This window comes from Mycteria americana, chromosome 12 (genome assembly GCF_035582795.1).
Source record: "Mycteria americana isolate JAX WOST 10 ecotype Jacksonville Zoo and Gardens chromosome 12, USCA_MyAme_1.0, whole genome shotgun sequence".
Taxonomy (NCBI): domain Eukaryota; kingdom Metazoa; phylum Chordata; class Aves; order Ciconiiformes; family Ciconiidae; genus Mycteria; species Mycteria americana.
Window position 1 is genome coordinate 17,932,742 of NC_134376.1, and position 22,067 is coordinate 17,954,808.

The 22,067-nt window shown below is 40.0% G+C and overlaps 1 protein-coding gene across 5 annotated transcripts in view; it reads right to left on the reverse strand.

Moving 5' to 3' along the window:
• CLUAP1 (clusterin associated protein 1) overlaps nt 1-22,067 on the reverse strand; it is a 75,628-nt gene that overhangs the window by 49,096 nt on the left and 4,465 nt on the right. For all 5 annotated transcript variants that reach the window (XM_075515265.1, XM_075515262.1, XM_075515263.1 and 2 more), the window contains exons 4-7: nt 18,663-18,842; nt 17,456-17,551; nt 3,255-3,338; nt 985-1,118 (exon numbers count right to left, since the gene is read on the reverse strand). In XM_075515265.1, the coding sequence (XP_075371380.1) occupies nt 985-1,118; nt 3,255-3,338; nt 17,456-17,551; nt 18,663-18,842 (494 nt within the window). The remainder of the gene's footprint in view (nt 1-984; nt 1,119-3,254; nt 3,339-17,455; nt 17,552-18,662; nt 18,843-22,067) is intronic.

Here is a 22,067-nt window from a genome sequence, read left to right on the forward strand (position 1 = left end):
ATAGCAAAGGACAGGATTTTGTGTACCCACTACCATTCCCTTCCAAACAGGCAGATAGGCAGCATATTGGCCCCTCTGGCAGAGAAATCTAAGTTAATTATCCTGCTGTTCCATGACTCAAAAAACCTAGCTTGTAGCATGGCTGGTAAATCACCTACCTTGCTGGAGACTCACCTGCTACAAAACTGTGCTGTTGTTACAAGCATAACTAGAATTGACACCAATAGGTGATGATGTCCTTATATTACAGAGCCAACTGTTGTGCCCCAAAGAACACTGCTGCTGTTTGATGCTTCACATTTACCCGATACACCTCCTCCAGAGAGTTACTGATCAAAACATGTATATGAATCAATGTCATTCCTTCCACCACTCATTTTTCTAATATTGCTTTTTTTTTTCCCCCATATGAGGTCAAAAATAGAGCATGATCTTGTAGATTGTATAAACCTGCAGTTTAATTAAGGGCAAGAAATCAACCCAAACTGTGAATCTGAACATCTTGATTTTATGGCAGGCTGTATCACTGCCTAGAGGAACCGATCCTAACAAGGGACGCATAATGAACTTTTTTTATTGGTGGCTGAGAATGCTAGAAGCCTCTGGGAACAGAGGGAATGTTTGCACCAGTTGCCATTTTCAGGAGAACTACCTGACACCATGTATGTTTAATGACAAATGAAAAGCCATGCTACCTGACCATTTTGTACAGCTCAAGCAGCAATTAAGCAACCCCATCAAATAATATTCTGGCCACTTTTAACAGCCCTGAAATTCTGATTTCAAATACGTGATAACGGAAAAATGAACAATTACAATCCAGACTGGGCATTTCTAGAGAAGAGAATCTCTGTCTTCCACAGGCTATCATCTCAGTCTCATTACAGACTTCACTCCTTGCTGTTCTAAGCATGAACAATGCACAGGTCCATCATTTACGCTAACACTCATTTATGCAGTAGATAATCAGTTCATAATCTTTACCGAACACTTTGTAGAGTCTGTAGCCTCTTCTGGCTTCTTTCCAGTTCCAATTTTCGTTTTTCAATCTTGGCTTCCAAATTGGCTTCATCCAAAGCCACATTATTCAACATGTCTTTAGTCTTTTGGACTTGTTCCTAAAAGAGAAGGATGGTGAACCATGGCATGCACTGGAATAATTAGAATTATCTTTCAGATGCTGACCATTGTCCTGTATAATCTCACATCTCAGGTTATCAAATAACTTTATAACAATGAGCTAGAACTTAAACTGGCCAGGCAATGAAAATTAAAAAGTTCTTTGTGGCCAGCATAACGAACTAACTGGACATTTACAGATTTAAAATACCTGATTTTTTTCCCAGACATTCTTAAAAGAAGAAAAAAGACCCGCATAACTTGCCCTGGGCTTTATTTTTCCTTCTCACTGAAAAAGCAGTAAAAGATAGGAAGAAAAGAAGCCTCCTCAAAAAAATCTGACAGGATGCATAAAGACATCTCTTGATGTGTAAGTATCTGAATAAACTCAGGTGAGAAATGCATTTATTTCTTGGTACTGTTTTAAGAATTTTTAGGCTTCCATCAATTTTTTTTTTTCTTCAAGATAAAGGTCACTTTTATAAAGAACTTACTCTATCCAAATATCTTCATCCTTTTCTAAGTCTTGCTTTATCCATTTTTTCAAAATCTGGGAAGCATCCTGAACATTACAACACACACTACAGGAATCAGGAGGGGGAAGCGGGAATATTCCAGCTTATTAAAATAAGTACATTCAGTGTACTTCAGAGTACATTCAGTGTGCTCATGCTCAGGAAACCATGAGCATCTTTTGAGAGTGAGAGAGAGAGAGAGAGAGAGAGAGAGAGAGGATTTCACGCTTCCTGAAATTCCGGCAGTAACTGTTAGGTGCTGCTCAGCCATAATAGGTCATTTCATTAACTGGTCCAGAACTAAACCAGCTGAGCTACGTGTTATTGATATTTCCCAAGAAGCCAATTGCTCTACTATGCTGCTGTTAGTTTATTAGCACTACTGCCTAGAATAGCAATGCATATTAACAACATTCAGAATTCATATAGACTGCGAGTAGGAGCAGAAACATAAGGAAAGATCGCCTGGAGTATCTATTGATTATGCATTGGCTGTTTAAATCTCGAACTCCACTCCTTGTAATTATACAATTGGATTGGATACAGTTTGCAGTTAAGTAACTTACAGTAATCACTAGGATTTAATTAACTACCATCCTTGCACAGTGGCTGTGAGTGCAGCTAATGGTTTAGAAATACAGGAACCCAAGCACTGGAGCAAGGACAGCGTTGCCAAGACTGGGACAGACAAAAGGCCCCTGAAATGAGAACCATAACGATGTGCTGACATGGCACTAATTAGCACAGTGCCAGTTCTTCTCGCCCCTTGGCCAGTTCAGCCATCCTGCTTCCAGAGCCCAACTTCACAGCTCCTGAGGTACCAGCATATTTTGAGTTACCAAGTACTAAGTTACCCTTGCAGCCCTGACTCCGCAAAGTTTACACAGCTTAGACAATGTAGGTGGGATGTTGATTTCTGTGCTGATTTAGGCAATTTTTATCCCTCCTGTAGAGCTTTTGGGGCTACTACTGAGCTCCTAACAGAGGCAGGGAATATGACTAAAATGTGTTTTCTCCCAAGAGAGAGGCCAAGGGAGGCCAAGTGCAGTTCTTTGATGCACTGACTGCAGGAATGTTTCTGCATATTGAACCAACACAATTATACAGTGCAACAGTCTGACAGCAGAGTGGGTCTTAACATGTTCTCCTAGGTGCTGCTGCTAACATCGTTTTACCCTTTCTGCTGCAGGCTGTGATTTCTGACAGCCAGCTCACAATCATCACTGTACCGACACCTCATTCACTCTGCCAGGAGAGCTATCAGTTTCGATTAACATGCTTGTCCACTCTGAACACAACAGATTTCCCAAATAAACCATAAGGATCATCAGTGACCGTATTCATTACCACGACACAAGGAGTCATCACAGACTGATCTCTGCCTTGATTAACTTCTGTTCACACATCTGATGTTACCTAAAGACCAAAGTCTGCATTAGCCATTAACTGAAGTTCAACATTAGCTATTAACTAACCAAGTGCAGCACTAGTTGGTCTAGTCAGCTGAAGGTGATGTGTGCTTTGGCACTCTTAACCCTAGGCTGTTGATAAAAAGAGCTATGTTCTTCTTGCAGGAGAGGAATGATAATTTTGCAATTAAATAAATACCATTTTGCTTACCAGAACACAGTCAATGGCAATTTTCATCATCTTCTCAGCCTCATTTATCTCCAAAGGTCTGGCAATAGATTCTGTTCTTGCTTCCTATGAAATAAAGATGCACCAATGTATTTAAACACTACACAAAGGAACTAATATATGCAGAACGGAGGGTGGTCAAGCAACATTTATTATGCAGATGATCATATCGCTGGAGTAGGATTTAGTATTTATTCACTAAGGCTCAGATGATTTAAAGAACAGGAGATGATGAAAAAGTCAGTTAAGTGAGGCTGAGATTAACAGTGAGCAATTAAAGTATCTTTTCAAAACAAGATAAGTGCTACTGTCTGAACTGCAAGTATTCTTGAATGCAGATTTTTGGAAACTGCACTGGTTATTACATGTTGAGCAAGGTATGCAACACAGCACAGAAGATTTCATCATCTTTACAACATGACCCATGAAAACAATAGTGTAGGTCGATGAGCACAGTGTCACAAAAATTGTGGAGCAGCAAGCACTATGAACCCATCTAACTCTGCTAGGCAGCTGGGACAGTCAGCAGGTGCCTCCTACACCCACATGAAAATCAGATGATGCAGAGATTCTCCAATTCTGATAAAGAAGTGGTTCAGACTCCTCAAAAAACCCCCAGTGATCCTTGTTTAGATTCCGAAGGATGAAAAACCCTCTTCCACTCTCAGCAGTTTTGGGGACAGATGGGCTTAGGGGTATTCAGCGTGCACTTGTTTGTATGATGTCTTACAACACTGACCTGGTCATTATATGAGAACTCTGGATTACTTGTTTGCTACTGGGAGGAGAGGAGGGAGATCTTTCCAGCTGAATGTCCTTAAAATCATCTTATGTTGGCAAACCATTTGGTAACAGGTGGATAAAGATGGAAATAGCATCTCTCTAGAGAACATCTGACTAAGAATCTAAAAATGCTTTATACACATTGCAACAGGCTGTACCCAGCCTACTACAAGATGAATCTGGAAGCAGATACAACTACTTTGTCAAATTACCATGCCAGGAACTCCAGGTTGCATAGGCAAGTACTAGCAGAGGCAGCCCAGCTCCCTTCCTACCAACTCAAGCTCAAGGAGTTGCATGGTGAACCCAATCAGGGAGCTGATCCAGCCAAAAAAATGTGCTCAGCTTATGTGCTGAGCTTATTCCTCTGCTAGATCAGCTCCCTGAACAAGCCTGGTACACGCTACACGAAGGCTTTTTTCCTGGCACAAGAAAAGAAGTAGAAGAAATATTATGTTGGGGATAGTGACAGAAGCTACATCTGTTAGTGGCAGTGACAGTTTACACCGCCTAAAGCGCTTGTGAACATTCCCCTGTCCACACAGAAATACAAGTTCCAAGCAGCAGAAAGTTAATTTGGATGAAAATAAGCTACAAAGAGTCTGCACAATACATATTCCTGAATAACGCCACAGGTAGACATTTTTGGAGGAAGACTGGACAAGAATAATGTAGCTCAGTAGCTATTCTGAGAACATTATGCATTTAACAAGCTCAACAAAATGCCCATTTATTTGTGAAGACTTTGCCTGAACTGAAAGGGCAGCCAGGATCAGCCTGGTGAAGACACCGCCCTGCCAACTGTACTTGGTTCTTCTGATGGCAACAGTGAGATCTCTGCTACAGAGCAAACGTATTTCAAACAAAAGAGTTTATCACTCAGCAGGGGGAAGGAAATTATGTTCCTTCCCACTTCCAAAAGAGATAAAAGAAACAGCAAGGACCTTAGTTTTTAATTATAAACAACTCCCTTACCAATTTCCTTTCAGTAGCCTGGTAAAACACCCCCAGAACATGCACAAGTCACTGCAGTGGGTGTTGGGTCAGGATAACTGATGCATTTTAGATACAATTCTGAGGATCTACCCTTTTAAGTTGGAATAATTTATACAAGTTTAATGTCTTTTCTTCTTCTGCCTTCCCTCTGCTACCCATGGAAGCTTCACGTACATACCACAGTCTTTGTGCAGAAATCTACGTCATTTTCTAGAACACGGTTCAGTCCTACAGTCACACCTGCTTGGAAAAATGTGTCAGGCCAACGAAGAGTAGTATAAAAGCAGAAATTTGTATTTTCAGACTGCAGAATCAGGGCTAAACTGGAAAAGGAGAAGGTCAGGGCAATTAACCGCCTCGCACTCCAACAGACTGAGAGGAGAATTCAAGTGGACCATTACAGCTTCTGTACACACACAGCTCCTCCCTAAGACTCTGCATTTGTACGTACATTTTTCGCTTCACTGTTACAAACAGTGCCATTAACCTAATTTTCACACTTTGGAGTAGTAAATGTAAGTGGAAAATACAGTAAACATAATGGAAAAACAGTAATATATAACGGAAATATAATGGAAAAATAAATATATTTTGAGACTATCAAAGCTGTCAACAAATTTTTAAATGGATGTTTGTAACAGCTTCCCTGGGTGTCCGTCACCGGGCCATTTCCTGTTATCCTATGAAAACTCTCAAAGAGAAAACTTTTGGTTTTAATATCTCTTTTCAGGAAGGACCCTGCAACTGGCCATATAAAAGAGGATGAAAAGGAAGGCAGCTCACATTAATATGCCTGGATAAAAATAAACACTCCACAAAGATTATGAAGATCTTAGGAAAAGCATTTACATTAAAATATCAAAGTTGGCCAATTGAAACTTTGTTAAGCCATGAGCAAATTAAAGAAAATGAATTTAACACAACCACTCTGACTATCTCTGACTCCCACATAAGCAAATAAAGCACATTTTTCCTCCAGCCCAAGTCATACTCACTAGTATTTCTTACCCAATACGAAATATGCGATAATGTGACAACAGAGATTTTTAAAACCTGCCTTTACACAGAAGCTTTTCTGTTCGTGCTTAAATCTGTGGATACAAGTAGGCTGTATACTTGAAGGCAAAGCCTATTTTCTAAATTTGTCCAAGTACCAGGTATTACATTGCCACTGGCTGTACTCACAATTCCTTGTGCTAAAAAAAAAGTGTGCAAATGAAACTGAGCTGAAAAACACAGCCTCATTCATTTTCTTTTAAAGTAATGTACTCTTGCAATTAGGTGTACTAATCAGAATACACATTATAATACTCAAGAGGTTTCCTTTAAATTAACCATTAAAAATAGAATTCTTAGGAGAGATGAAAAATATAGAAAAAATTATCAAGGCAAGAGGAGGTAAGAAGCAGAACAATTTAGGACTGTGCCTGGTAATTAGAACTTGAGGAAAAAAAAACATACGCAAAACCAGAGAGGTATTCATGAACAAGCTGATTGTTTACCACTTACCAGTGCTTCCTGTTCCAAGTGTCCAAGAGCTCCCTGGCTATAGTTTTACATGACAAATACTAATTAAAAATCAAGGAAGCCAAGTGTAAAATTATTTTTGATGAACTAAAGCTGACAATTATTAAAGAAAACACACGAAGGCACACAAGAGACACCATTTGCTGGCATTATTTATCCTCCCTGGTTGGACTCATATTTGGTGCTGCACAGAAGGGCTGAGACTTCAATTCTTCAAGTTTTGAGTCTCGCTTCGGACAAAGCCAATTGGAAGTACTAACAAATTAGTTGGCTGGTTTAGGCTGGAAAACTTAGTTTTCTTTGGAAATGAGAATATAATTACAAAGTAAGAAAGATTTCTAATCAAAGACTAGCTGACTGCCCAATCCAGCTCTGCCCAAATTGCACCAGTTTTGGCATCAAAAGTGAAGATAAATTTCCTTAGAGCAAAGCTGTACTGCAGTCATTTCAGGAAATAACACTGATCTTAAAGCCTTCAAAACTCCATCTGTCTAAAGAATTTACCCATCTCAAATCTGCATCCCTGCTGAGCGATGGTCCCCTGGGTCAACCACCAGCGAGGGAGAAGGCCACAGCAGATCTTCAGAGCAGAAGCCTGAGGTTCTGTCCACAGGAATCAGATCAGCAGCCAGCCTTCTGGAAGAGGCAATGAGCTGTGGTTCTGGCCGGTTGCTGCAGCAACCACCTTTTGGTGGAGAAGTCAGCCTGACACAGGACCACAAGTTACCATTATTCTCGCAACACTCAGGTTAGTGTTGCAGTACAGCTTCTTTCTGCCAAAAGATAACGAAGCAACTGGTTCACCTAACCAAGAGTTCTACCTTGCTTGGCAAAAAAGCATCCTGTAGGATAGGCAAAAAAGCATCCTGTAGGATACAGATACAGAGATAGTAAACTTATCAAACCCTCTTGCAGCTTCACTGCCAAACATCCAGCTAAACATAAAAAGGCTGGTTGAAATCTAAAATGCAGGAAAGCAGCACAGGACTTGCCTTTCCTTTCACTAAAGACCTGTTGCACAAAGGTCTGCAGCCTTAAGTTTCCTGGATGTGGAAACACATGGATCTCTCTGCCCCTCCAGGATCATTAGGGAATACCTACCTTTTATTGACAGTATAGTACCTTTTACGGTATGTACACAATCTCTGAAACGCATGGGAACGTGCAGATGACTCCATTGCCTGAACAAACGTGTCCACTGTCATCTTCCAGGTATGCCCTAAGTCTGTATTATATTTGCCAGCCCTCTTCAAATGTCTTGGACACCCTCGGACATCTGAAGTGAGACTAGATGCCTATATTACACCTGTATTGCAGATTAAAAAAGCACAGTACGGCTTTGTCATCTTCCTGAATTAAAAAAAAAGAAAAGCAACGTGCCACCACCAACAAAAAAAACCCAAACCAAAAAAACAGATAAAAGCTCCTGAACGTTTGGATTTCAGCCCACTTGCATGTCAAATATAAGACAAGAAATAATCTATACTGACAATTAAAATTGTTGACAAGATGAGACAAAACTCTCCAAAAGCATCAAGAATTAGCAGTAAACACTACAGAGAGAACTGGTATGTTGTCAAGTGTCGTATGGGCTCCACAGACCAAGTACTGGCAGAGGGTCAAGATGCGGCTCCTGGCATCTTCTGATCTTAACAGAAACTGGTAACAGCAAACAGCACTTTCTAGGGACATTGTACAGTTCCATTGCGTGCAAGGTGTTACAATCTGGTTCAGAATCCTTATGAAGGATACTGTTGTGAGTCCATTCTGAAATGCAGAAGCACTTTCATGGACTCAGTTGTAGCTTGGCTCATTTAGCCTAATGCCAGACCTGGAATGGGAAATAGCTGTACTATCGCTTGGCCTACTGAAACATGAAGAGCTTCTCTGAAAGTCAGTGGACTGTCAAGGTAGTAGCAGTGATGCTGGCACTTGTCTATATGTGGAGATTCCTGCCAAGTGAACTAAAGTGCAAATTTTGAGTGCACTTGCTACTATGCATTGTCTTGCTGAGCAAATATGTTAACGTGCAAGAAGTAATCCATTCAACTTCACAGAATCATAGAATGGTTTGGGTTGGAGGGGACTTTTAAAGGTCACCTCGTCCAACCCCCCTGCCATGAGCATGGACACCTTCAACCAAATCAGGTTGCTCAGAGCCCTGTTCAACCTGACCTTGAATGTTTCCAGGGATGGGGCACCTACCACCTCTCTGGGCAACCTGGGCCAGTGTGTCACCACCATCAGCGTAAAAAATTTCTTCCTTATGTCTAGTCTAAACTTCATTACACTCCTGTTGATACTCCTGTCTCCCTGGGTGCCCAGTGTTAACGTGAAACACTGAAGCCATCCTAAATTCACACACTCCCTTGCTGCACAGTCATGTCACCATGCAGAAAGCCAAATGCACTTACTAGCCACAAAAAGCAGGGGCAGGAGGATGCTAGCATCTCTGCAAATGCACCCCATCACTTCCCTTACTGAGAATTTTCCCCCCAGGAGCTTTATACCTGGTGAACCGCTACTGCAAAAACCATTCTGCAAACCATGAAGAGCCACTATTGCAAAAACCATTCTGCAAATATGCCCAGTGAAGCATTTTCAACTGGTAATAGTTTTCCATTATTATGCATCAAAAACTGATAAACCAGCTTCCTGCATGCTTGATGTATGGATAAATGGATGCACATAGCTTCTGAACTGCAGCAAGGAACCGAGGCAAGTAATTAAGCATGACCAGCACACAAGTCACTCACGATAAATGTGTGTAATATACGTATATATTGATGTGCTCAAGGTCTAGCAGAGGTTTCTAAACACCTTTTCTTGTGATAAGGACCAGAAATGAAAGCTTTTTTCTAACACGCTGGTCTTGCACCAAACAGTTTTTGACCACAGGTTAAATCCTTCCTCATTTTTCAGGCGTTTGTAAGCCTGATGCATACAGAAGTTACCTCCTCACTGCCACTGTTGCCTTCAGTCTTAGTCCAGGAAGTATTACATCCCCTACTCCCTGCAAATAGGGGTTTTGCAACTACTACTGTCTATGCAGGCAATAACGCTTTCCTTTTGAAGAGTTTATTATTCAGGGAGTTTACTAACACACACTGTGATCACATTTGGCCAATATAGGGAATGGGTCGTTAGGCATTGTTGTATATGAACAGAAAGGTACAGGAGGGACATTAAAAATAATCCAGACCTTCTGAAGGAATCTGATACTTCCTAACAGCCTATTTTCTTCCTCAAGAGATTAAAGGTCAAGATAATTGAGAATTTTGCTGCTTCCAGGCTATGCTGCTTTCTTGTATGCTCATCTCAGCAGTCCAGAAAGGGAATCTACAGAGACATTTCTCTACTCAGCAATGCAGAGCCCTCAATCAAAGACAGTGTCCGAAACCCCCTGGCTATCCCGATGTGTAAAAAGCATGCCACAAGAAGATGTGGGACAGAAAACCAACTGGAAAGCATAATTTTTCTGCAGACCAAAAAGAATCAGAAGGCCTGCCTAGCCAGATAAGAAGTAATCTGAACATATGCTTTATGACAGAAACCCCTTAAAAATGCTGGCATACACACTGCTGAGGCAAGAAAGGGAACTTTAAACCTTTCTGGCAGGCACGAAGTTGCACTGCTTTGTTCCCTCCCCACACACCCCTGCAGGTCCACCGGTATTCTGGTTCAAGAGCCAATTCCACTGAATTACCCTCAGCTCACAAACCCCAGCACGTGCTTACTGTTATCTTCCTACATCCTTAAAACCCTCACCTTTAATGTACTTCATGTAAAGTTTCATGACACGCTGCATCAGTAAAACTTGGATTAGTCCACAGGACTACAGGGTGTCACTTAACTAGAAGGTGGCTTGTGATGTCTTTTCCAGAGTCTGGCAAGATGACAAGGAATATGTCTCTTCTAGCAGAGCAAAAGCTAGGTTTGTGAGTGAATTTCCTAATATAAACAGATAGAAATGTCCTTGGGCAGCATGGACACATGGGAGCTTGCTTTTTTGTTTTTTAAAGGGAAAAAGAGCATGGTCATCAAAAAGGCAAAGCACCCAGTCAGGCAAAAATCTTTTCAGTTTCTCCTTTATCCACATTCTTCTGTAACAAAATTAGAAATAGAATTTCCTTTCCTTATAGATAACATATAAGAAAACTTCAGGAAGGGTTATGATTTTCTTAAGAAAAAGAGCAACAAAAAGGAGTACAGTTTTCAGCAGCATCTTTCAGACCTCAAAGATACACATGAAGACATCATGCAAAGTTGCAGAAAAAGTAGGCGCAGGCATCGTGTATGCAGCAATACCACCCAAAAAGATAGTTTAAACTTTTAATTCACATCAAGCCTTTGACTTCAGTAAACATTGCCATACAACTCAGGTTTCTGTTCTCAGCAAAGCTTAACCAGCAATAAGTGGAGTGGCTGTTGTACTCCAGCAACAGAAATACGGGGTGGCTCTCTTTGGGCAGGAAAAAAGGCATTTTAAATAGCTAAAAATAGCTAAAATCGTTGTCCTTATGTTTAAGCCAGCACATTTTCCTCTTAGGTAATTAAAATTTTGACATGGCTATACTTTGTGTCTCATGAAGGAAGGTTAGGAATAATGAACAACCAAAACCTCACCAGATATTCAGAAGACAGTGTTTCTGATTTAGCCCAAGTGGAACTTCTCACAGACTCTTACAGGTTTTGACAAATGCTGTGAAATACAAAAGATGGTTCAAATGCAATTTTCTTCCCCGCCAAACTAGAATGGTTTTTCAAAACAGTCTAGAACTGAGCTACAAGAATGCAGATCTTCCAACTAGCTGACAAAATTATCAATGCACTGACATAACTGGTGCCCAAACTGCAAGGGGGAATGTGCTACCCATCAATGCATAGCTGATGCTACGTCTTCAAACTAAATACTCTTGGGAAGTTCACTACATAAGACACATCCACAAATGTTATATCCATGTAGCATATAACCATGGTTATGGTTAAAGCAATCTAAAATACCAGACAGTATTGATTTAACTATATCTTACAGTTGCAAGGTTTAATTTTGGCTTCCTGCTTTGCAATAAGCCCTTTTCCCCAAAACTGATAGGCGAGGTTTTCGTTGGAAGTAGGACAGTTTAAAAAAATTGAAGCAAACTAGGTAATTCTCCAGAGTTCTGGCAACTGCAAGTTACAAATTTCCACTAGAAATCATGTGTGGCAACTTTGTCACCAAAGCACAGGAAATGAGTGAAATTCATTTATCAGCCTCCCCCAGGCAGTATCTCGAACCCAGAACTAACATTTGGCAGATGGAAAATGTTTCCAACATTACAAATAAAATAATTTTTTGTAGTTAACTTCCAAAGAGTACTGAATAATGCAGCCGTCACTCAAATCGGATCTACCGCTCTACAGGAAGAGTAGGCGGCAAGCTACAACAGTGTGAGTGGGGGGAGGCAGGGTTCTCTAATCAGAAAGCTGCGAATAAAGAGATCCAAGTTAAATGTCCTTAGTGGCAACTCTTTTCGTTGTAACTACTACCGTCTCAGTTCCACAGCTGGATCTAAACACCTCTGGCTCTCCTAAGAGTTTAATTCAAGCGTTTCACAAACCAAAGTCAGTAAAGAGATTCTCAATGTCTTCCATCAGTTTTGGAACAAGCTTATACTGTGGGCATACATAACAATAACACTCGTAGCAATACCCTGGACGTACTTACAAATTTATCCTCCATAGATTGGGAAACACTTTATGTGGATGTTAAAAGCTTTAATCTACAAAATTACAGAAATTACTTTATTTACACAAGAGGATACACAGGGAATAAACAGTTTGTTCAAGGTCACAGACGGAGTAAGTGCCAAGAGGAACATTAGAAAACAGACCCACTGTGTTGCCTGTCTTCAGCACAAGTTAAGTACATTTTAAAAAAAAATTATTATTTTCATCTTTCTTCAGTTTTACATGGTTTAGAGCTAATTAAGAGGTAAATAAAATGAATACAACCTTGAGAAGGTCAAAAATCTTTATGCCTGCCACCAGCACAGAGGCAGTTTTATTCTGGAATTTTTTTGCTTCATTATCTTACTGCCTCTAATAATTCAGCAAGTCTAAGCAAGGCAGCTTCTTGACAGGCTCCTGCTAATGTGTCCACAGGACCTCTGGCAGATGCAAAGTGGCAGGCACTCAGAGTCAGTCAGCTTCGCTGAGGTGTTATAAATAGCTGTGAATTTTTCCTTTTGGATTTCGGATGTTCAATGTACGGTAACTCAGGAGCATCCTTCCTCAGCTGATCACAACTGACCTTGAAAGTCATTACTGCTTTATTTTGTGCTAAAAAATTATTTGGATCACCTCATCACCCCTCCCTCCCCGCAAAGATATTCATCTTGCCATTTCCCCATGAACGACTGATCACCAGCTGTTATAGGGTATAGAGGACCACTGACTTTTCCAACATCTTTAGGCCATTTACAAGACTGCAGCAGTTAGCTGCGTACATCTGGAAGCAGCCACCACATGTGAAAACCAAAGTGAATACATAGTGAAGTGGTGCTGCATTTTGCCCGAGTACTGACATTAATTCTATTGCTGCTTTTCTTGATTTTGGGCTTGACAGGCTTAATCACAGCACTGGTATTTTCAACTTCTACTTCTTTTAATCATCCTAAGCATCTAGTATAGCATATGAAGAGAGAGAAAGAAATCCAAACAAAATCTCCCATCCCCACCTCAAATCCAAAGCAACCTCCACCTTTCCCATCAAAAAAAAAAAAAGCTAGAAAACAGATTAAAGAAAAACAGAACTCAAAGTCTCTAGTTACTCTTCAAAAGCCAGTTGTAAATATTCTGAAAATTAAGGCTACATAGTAATGCAATGCAGAGAAAGTGCCCCTGGCAGTAAAGGAAACAATGAAGATGAAGACATATGTCTCCGTGCATAGAATTTCCTTTTCATCTAGGGTCTCACTGTGTTGTACCAAAATTCATTCAACTCCACTATACTCTATGAATTCCAATTCTGCAATTTTTATCCTCTAAGACTGGGACCAGTAAGACTGGAAACTGAAAACTGTCTTGCAAACGTAAGGCTTAAATGCATTTTAAAATAAAAATTCTGTGTCTCCACCATTGCACTGCCACAGGACACCAATAACCTATACTGTGCTCATCCACAGTCGGTCTAGAAACAACACAGCTTCAATGGAATTCAACGTTTAACTCCAAAGATCCTCTGATCAAGTAAGGCTTTTCCCCCTTAGTGCTGAACTGCTCCCCAAAGTTAACTGAGCCGAGCTCCCGTTTAACAGTTACCTGACAGTGCAGGTGACACAGCCGTAGTAACACACATGCATCGCCTGTACTTCTCCCCCTCCACACCTGGTGCTCCACAACCCGCTGCACAAGTTGGGGTCCGCTGACAGCAGGAAAGGGAATCTCTTTCCCTATCTGCAGGGCTGGAACCAAACGGCTTCTCTCCATATTTAAGCTTTCTGCTGCTTTAGGATTGTTAATCGGGAAATGCCTGCCTCTTCTTTTTCAAATATAAAAGCTGATTTCTTTTTTAAACCAAACATGACATTTGTGATTTTCATCTGATGAGAAAAGTATAGCTTTTGGGGTTTGGGGTTGTTTTTATTATTTTTTTTCAAAATCTTAACTAACAGCATCACAGTCTGAATTCAGCAAATGAATACCTGTAGGTTTTGTTTCTTCCTCTGTTCTTAAAGGTTTTTTTACATTATAGATTAACTTTGAAAGCAGTTACATAAGAACTATATATTCAGTCAGGAAATAATGTATTTGCAAAGGAATCAGAAAGGCACAGTACCACATTTCCAAGAAAACGAATACAAACTTAAACTGTTCCCAATCAATATGCACATACATTTACATCACTGTGTATCTACAATACATCTAATAGAACCATTGCCTTAATAAACTCTTCTCTAGCTGAAATTTGTTTTCATTCAGAAAGTGATTTATTAAAAAAAGTGTTCCATGACTTGCAGCAATAAAATTTATCTAATGTATAAGGCTTTTCTACAGTTTCTATACAAATTATGTGCAAAAAGAACTCCAATAAAGAAAGTAAAGGTTGTGACACAAATTATAATCAACATTTCTAAAGGAAATAATGAGTTTTACTTCACTTTTTCCCAATGATCTTTCCCCAAAAGCGCTCAGACTGTAAGAACAGACCTAGTCAACCCATTAGTGCCAAATGCTGGGATTTCTTTTACAGTTACTGGAAAATGAAGCAGTCTTCACTTAGGATAGAAACAAGATATATCATCAGGCTGTCTAAGCTAGGTAGGAAGGTCCTTCATTTAAATATTTGGAAATGGATGGATTGGAAAAAGAAAAAAAAAATAAAAAGAAAAGAGGTTCAGGGAACATGAAACTACCATGTTTGCAAATTCATTAAAAGAGTATCACAGCTGTCGATGCCCCATCCCCGGTCAGGTTGGACGGGGCTTTGAGCAACCTGGTGTAGTGGAAGGTGTCCCTGCTCATTACAGGGGGCTTGGAACTAGATGATCTTTAAGATCCCTTCCAACCCAAACCATTCTATGATTTTAGTATATGCAACAGGTTTCAGGACATAAAATGTAATGAAAAAATAAACAATACTGCTCTCCTACTGCCCTTTAATAGCGCAATCCCTCTGCCAGTGCAATTTATTGTGTGCATTACTTAGCTATGCAACGTCAACAGAAAATAAGCAATGGAAATCAATAATCTTCACATTAAAAAATAATAAAAGTAACCCTAGATGAATGGCAACTAATTTGATATCTACAGACAAAGTTCTAATTCTCCACACAAAGCCAGAATTAACTGCACTTCTACTTCTGCCCACCTGGAATCATGTGGGAAGGGCAGGCAGAGGATGCCATCCCTGTGATCTTCTGAGCACCTCACCAGCTCTGTGAAGGACCCAGGGAAGATGTGTGAAATTAAGAAGGGCGATTCCTTCCTGCCCTCAACACCAGCTACTTAGCAAAAACTACAGCTCCACTGAGTTCTGTGGGCATTATCAGACCTAACAGCAATGGAAGAAAACAGCAGCATTTGGCTCTAAGCCTCTCATCTGATGAGCAAATTTCATACTTCAAGTGAAAGGCAGAGTTGGGTGCTCATAATTAAAAAAGGAAAACTTGACAAATTCCACTGAACAACTGGTTACTGCAGCCTCATGGCTTTTAACCTTGGGCTACAGGCCCAAGTCTCAAACTTGTCACATGCTTACATACCAAACTTGGCATTTAACACCCAAGCCAAAAATGGGTTCTTCAGGTTTAACAAATCACTGAAGAAGGCTGGAACCAGTCACAAATCATAAGGAACAGCATGAAGTCTCTTCTGCTGCTCTCTGGTGGTTCTCACTGTGCTGTCATAGTGTCACCTTGTGCTTTCAGGATATAAACTCAGAGCTAATGAGACAGAAGCAAAGGTCATCTTTCCTAAGACAGGATTTCTTAAAGACAACAAGTTCAATCTGTCAAACCTTTTTGCAAAATATTAACTGTGTACCTATATAGGATTAGTTAGCTGCACCTTGTGCACTCAGTCATTATGCCACGAGAAACATGCGCTCGCTACTCTAGATAAGAAATACCATCCTTTTAGAAATTGCACCTTTAAATAGTGTTCCACTGAAGATTTCTTAATGGACCCAATGAGAAGTGGCTGCACTGAAGCACTTACTCATCTCTTGATTTTTCATTTCAAGCTTTCAGCACACTGCACTTGAGCAAGTCCCTTTTCTAGGGCCCAGTTCTAAAGTCAGTTGGAGTCCTAAAAGCCTTGATCTAAAGTGATTAAACAATGCGCAATTTCAAACCAATGCTTGAGTACGTTTTAAAAATGTTGCCTTATACTGACCTATACTTGACTTTTTAGTAGAGTTCTTAGGGATGCTGTACACAGAAAAAAGAATGTAATGCTCCGAAGCAAATATTAACACCTTAGGTAGGATTCGTGTGAAAACTATTTCAAAGCCAAGAAATTACGCAAAGAAGGCAAGATGAGAAGTGACTAATTAACGGTTTTGTGACAATTGTGTATGTTGAATTCAACTGGCTTATCACTTCTCTTTCCCTTTTGAAACATTAATGCCTTTCACACTGCTGCATATCACGCTGACACGTAAGTCTAGCAGAAAAGGCAGTGTTCCACAGATAAGTGTATCACCTACCCTTTGAAACACTTGTACTCCATCAAACAAGGATCTGGGAGCACTAATTGTCAAGGCTCTTACAGGGTGCACTTCCTACAGCTCAGATATTGCAAATCTGAAGATTACCAAAACAGTACTAGAACATTCAGGGTTCCCCTTCTTTAAATGTCTATTTTCAGAAAATGAATAACCTCCAGCATTGCAGATAAATGCACTTAAGAAAATAATTGAAAGATTTATCGGCAGTGTTTCAGGACACTTCCGTGACTTCATGCAACAGCTTGTGATTTTCCAACTAAGCTGAAGAATATGTACCCTGCAGGCTTTCCAGGCCTTCAATTACTGTAACAGAAACAATGAGCGTTGCACTTGGAAAACTAATGGCATTAATCATTTATCTTTCAGAATACATCTATCCCCACTGCTAAAACATACATATGAAGTTAATATTTCCAAACAGTTCTACAGAGAGTATTTCAGTTTCCTACTAAAGAGAAAATGCCAAACTGTTCTCTCAGGCTTACTGCAATCCAAGTATGAATATGAGCGGGAAGAAAATGCAAACTTTCAGACCCATTCCTTCAAACCCACAGAATATTCATTGTAGATGCAGCCGTTAGGAAGAACTACTGATACTTTTTTCACCTTTTTCCTTTGCAGCACCCAGCGAACACAAGTTCTTATACACTCTCCAGCGCGTACTTACCCTTAGTTCAACTTCTTTGCCAAGTAAGTCATACAGACTTGCTCCTTTGGAGGTAATTTCGGAAGCAAGCTGTCTAGCTGCCTTCAAGTCAGCAATCTGGAAACACAGCAACAGCACTGAATAGCAAAAGAGAATCCCCAATATCACAAAGAAAATCCACAATAGGTTTTTCCCATTTTGATGTTAAAATTGCATAGGAGGCCAGCACAGTGGCCAAAACTCTACTATAGTACTGAAGAAGTTGGCCACTGGAATCAGAGTGAGCCTGTCTCTTGGCTTTAAAATGGTCTACATTGAGGCATCATTTAGACATAGGCTTCTGGGTGAAACCCCAGCCACTTTACGCCAACAACAACAAAAAAACCTCCTCAAAACTGTGACTCAGCCACTTGTTGGTTCATGTGCTGCCCAGGGCAAAGGGAAACATCACCTTTTTCATATGCAAAAATAAAAAGTATATATACCAAAAGGTACGTGACTAGCACATTGCACAGGTAATGAATATTGATCACCTACAAGTATTTTTTCATTATTTCTTCAGGTACTTTCTTCACACCAGACTTACACAGAGGAAAAAATCACTTGTGGTTCTGCCATTTTTTCAAGAATGGTTGTATTATTGCCTAACAAGCTGGCATGACACAGTATAGCTATAAAAGAATCAAAGACTAAAAATATTAGAATATAGAAGAGGTGCCTAAACTAACAAAAAGCAGTAACAGGATTTCCTCTTATTTAACAAAGTGTTGGGGTTTTTTTAATATCTAGACATGGAGTTTATGTTAAGGGCTTGAATAGCTTTGATGTCTGTTAGGGTAACATGAAGATTTCCCTTTCCTTCAAAGCAAACGGGCTGAAAACCAACTTTCAGTCAGTATTTTGCAAACTCCTCCTGTTGCAACGAGGTTAGTAGTTAGAAAATAGTCTTTATTCCGGCCTACTCCAATATTTCTATGATTCCAACAGCAGTCCAAACCAAAGATAACCAATTTTGTGCCACTGTTGCCCTGTATTATGCTTCTGGTTGAGAATTCACAGTTTAAAACAAATCGTAGCACATAACCTCGACTACAGAAAGTATGAGTTAAAACCATACCCACCCCCATGCAAGAATATTTTCTACTTAAGTTTCAGATATGAAAAACAAATCCATTTTCTAAGTTAAGACAAAAACCCTGCCCAAAACAAGAGTACAAGTTTTCCTTACTTTTGAGCCAAGATCAAACTTGAACTTGCTGCTGTCTTCCTCACTCACGTTTGCACGTTCCACTCCCTTGGTATTCATAGCACCATAAAGCACAGAGGTGACCTTTAGCAGTTCCTTCACTGCATAGCCATCTGCCTGGTAAAGCTTCTTAGTGTTGAGCTTTATGTGAGCTTTGGTAGCCTTTGGGAAGAAAGAAAGAATTCATCGTGTCACAAAGAACATCCTCCTCATTTACCTCTTCACACTTCACTCGAAAGCTCTTTTTGGGGGCACCACGCTCTGCTTTACAGAAATAAATCTTCCTGTTTGAAACACAAGTTTGCCATTTGTATTACTGATGTTTCTAGAAGAATTTTTTCTGAAACACGTGCACTTTCTGCATGTCAGAACATTTGCAGATAATTGCCAGAATGAAAAAACTCAAACTATCCATTAATTCTTCCCTGCATGAAGATCGGCAAAAACCCTGTGCACCACTTAAATTCAAATTAAGTGGAATGTAAGTGCTGCCCAGGTCTTATGATGATGCTGCAGAGAGGTAAATTTCACCCTTAATGAGTTACAAGAATAAGATCAATTATCCTAATTTAACTGTCTTCTCTTCCAGCAGTAGCTTCAGAATATTTTGTGTCTCTCAAATTTTTCCCTGCTACAATATTATTGATTTTATTCCCTTGTCTTCCATCTCTGAAAAGTACAGACAGATGAGTAAGGAAAAAAAAAACATTAAAAATTATAATATTATCTTTCTATGCTTCAAAATAATAAAGGGGAAAAAAGAGCATAATAGAAATGATACATCTGTCAAGAAAGGTCACAAATGTTATTCTTGAAATTCCTTTCACAGGAAAATTTCCTGTGAAACTAAAGACAGAAAGGAGCACATCTCAAACCATGCATTTAGCTCCAACTTTTCAAAGAACAAAGGAAACAAAGCAAATAGTTGTTGGCCCATGTTTCTTCGTATGCATCTTGTCAAACTGCGTCTGACTTTACAATCAGATTTCCATTTCCAAGAAACATTTACCTCTTGCCTCTCTCGTCCCAAAATCTCAACCCAGCAGAGGAAACTGACTCTACATCTGCTTCCTGCCGCTAGGAACTCAGCTGAAAAGTGAAGTCGAAACTTCCAGAACAGGTTACTGATGTGGTACACCCTGAGCTGCGGGAATACGAGACTTACAGTACAAAAAACCCTAATGACTTTTGAAAATTTTGACCAGCATGACCTCAAATGAACCAATACACAAAGTGGAAAGCCAGATATGTTCTCCTTCCTTCCCCTTCAGTAGGAAGAATCGAAAAAACTAATCATAGAAACAGTAGGTATTAAATTTTAAGAGAAGCAGGTAATTAAATTGACAGAATCTGTTAAACATCCCCTACACAAAGACGACTAATGCACCACATCATAAAGGATGTTGTTAAAGACAGGAATTCCAATTTCAGTTCCATTCAACCCCAAGAGAGAAAAATCAGTCTCTAGCAAAAGGAAAAAAAAAGTTTTTTCACTGAAAGACTACTTAAAAAAGGAAAAAATAAACAGACAAGTACATATATATTTTTCAGATTGGCATAATAGCACTGCTTACTCAGTGTGCTGGTTTTGGCTGGGATAGAGTTGGTTTTCCTTATAGTAGCTAGTGTGGGGCTATGTTTTGGATTTGTGCTGAACACAGTGTTGATAGCAACAACTAAACCATCACTGTGTTAAGTACTGTTTGCACTGGCCAAGGACTTTTCAGCTCCCCATGCTCTGCCAGGTGCCCAAGAAGCTGGGAGGGGGCACAGCCAGGACAGTTGATCCAAACTGCCCAAAGGGCTATTCCATACCATATGGCCTCATGCTCAGTATATAAAGCTGGGGAAGAAGAAGGAAGGGGGGGGACATTCGGAGTGATGCCGTTTGTCTTCCCAAGTCACTGTTACGCGTGAGGGAGCCCTGCTTTCCTGGAGATGGCTGAACACCTGCCTGCCCATGGGAAGGAGTGAAGGAATTCCTTGTTTTGCTTTGCTTGCGTGTGCAGCTTTTGCTTTACCTGTGAAACTGTCTTTATCTCAACCCACGAGTTTTCTCACTTTTACTCTTCTGATTCTCTCCCCCATCCCACCGGGGGGGAGTGAGCAAGTGGCTGGGTGGTGCTTAGTTGCCAGCTGGGGCTAAACCACGACACTCAAGAAGGTAACTTCATGTTTGGAAAGCTTGAGACAGTCACCTATTTTATAACAACTCTAAATAGTTTTAATGTATCATTAAAAATCACTTCCATCTATTCTGAAGATCAGATTATTAGCAATGCAATAGAACAGAGAAATAGAAATATACTGCAAGAATGGCATCAATAGCCAGAAAGTTTGCTTTACTTTAAAATCTGCTTTGTCATTATCATAGAGCCAAATTTTGACAGCGTGATAGAAATGCAAAAACAGCCCAGGGAAGAACCAGAACTCCCAGCTGAGTGGTCCAGCCATTCAGTTGCAGAGTCATGGTCTTTAGCCTGTCTAGCCCAAACGTTTTCCATTATTTCTTGTACAATAGCACGTTCTTGATAGGAAGAATGAGGATTGCTGTCATCTCCCTGCCTTGTTTAATACTTAGGACAGCCTCCTGGGTACTGAAGTAGGGGCTCTAAATCTCCACAGGCTGAAATGGGAATTGAATACATGATACTTCCTGGAAAGCACTCAGGAAGATTATATGAAGACATCGCATCAACTGCTTCTCCCATCCCTTTTTAAAAAACAAGGATGTCTGCCTTTTGCGAAAAGTTTGGTACCTTGGTTTGCTAAGTATGTTTTCATGAATGCATTTCTATGAGACTAAACTCAGAGGCTTTTTGCTGCACTCTACCTCAAATTTGGATCCAAGTGGGCTCAAGTAGGAGCCAGGTATTGAGGCACACAGACCAGGGCAGTTCTAGGTGGGCAAATGATTAAAAAAACCACATAAGACAACCCTGCAGACACTTCAGGAACTTTTGGGTCCGAAAAGGAGACACTTGGTAAGTTCCCAAACTACCAGCAACACAGAGCAAGACACAATTTGTGTAAAAAATGAACACCTCTTTACTCCTTGTTCAGTAAAGGAGAGCAATACTCTAGTTATATTTCATGATGATTAATCTATCCTGGTATTCTCTTCTGAGACAAATCTGTCCCATCAAATCTCACATCTGGCTACGGATGCATAAAGCTATTAGCTACTGGAGAAGGTAACTGTGGATTCCATGGACAGTGAATTATTAAGGAAATGTCTACAAGCTTTTCTCATTCTGCAAATGCTGAAAACCTACAATAATCCCCATATTATTTTGTAATATTAACTGAGACTAAGTACAGAATGATTAAAGAAATTTCCATTAATTTCATTTTCTGAATCATATTATGTAATTCTTCAAAACCCTT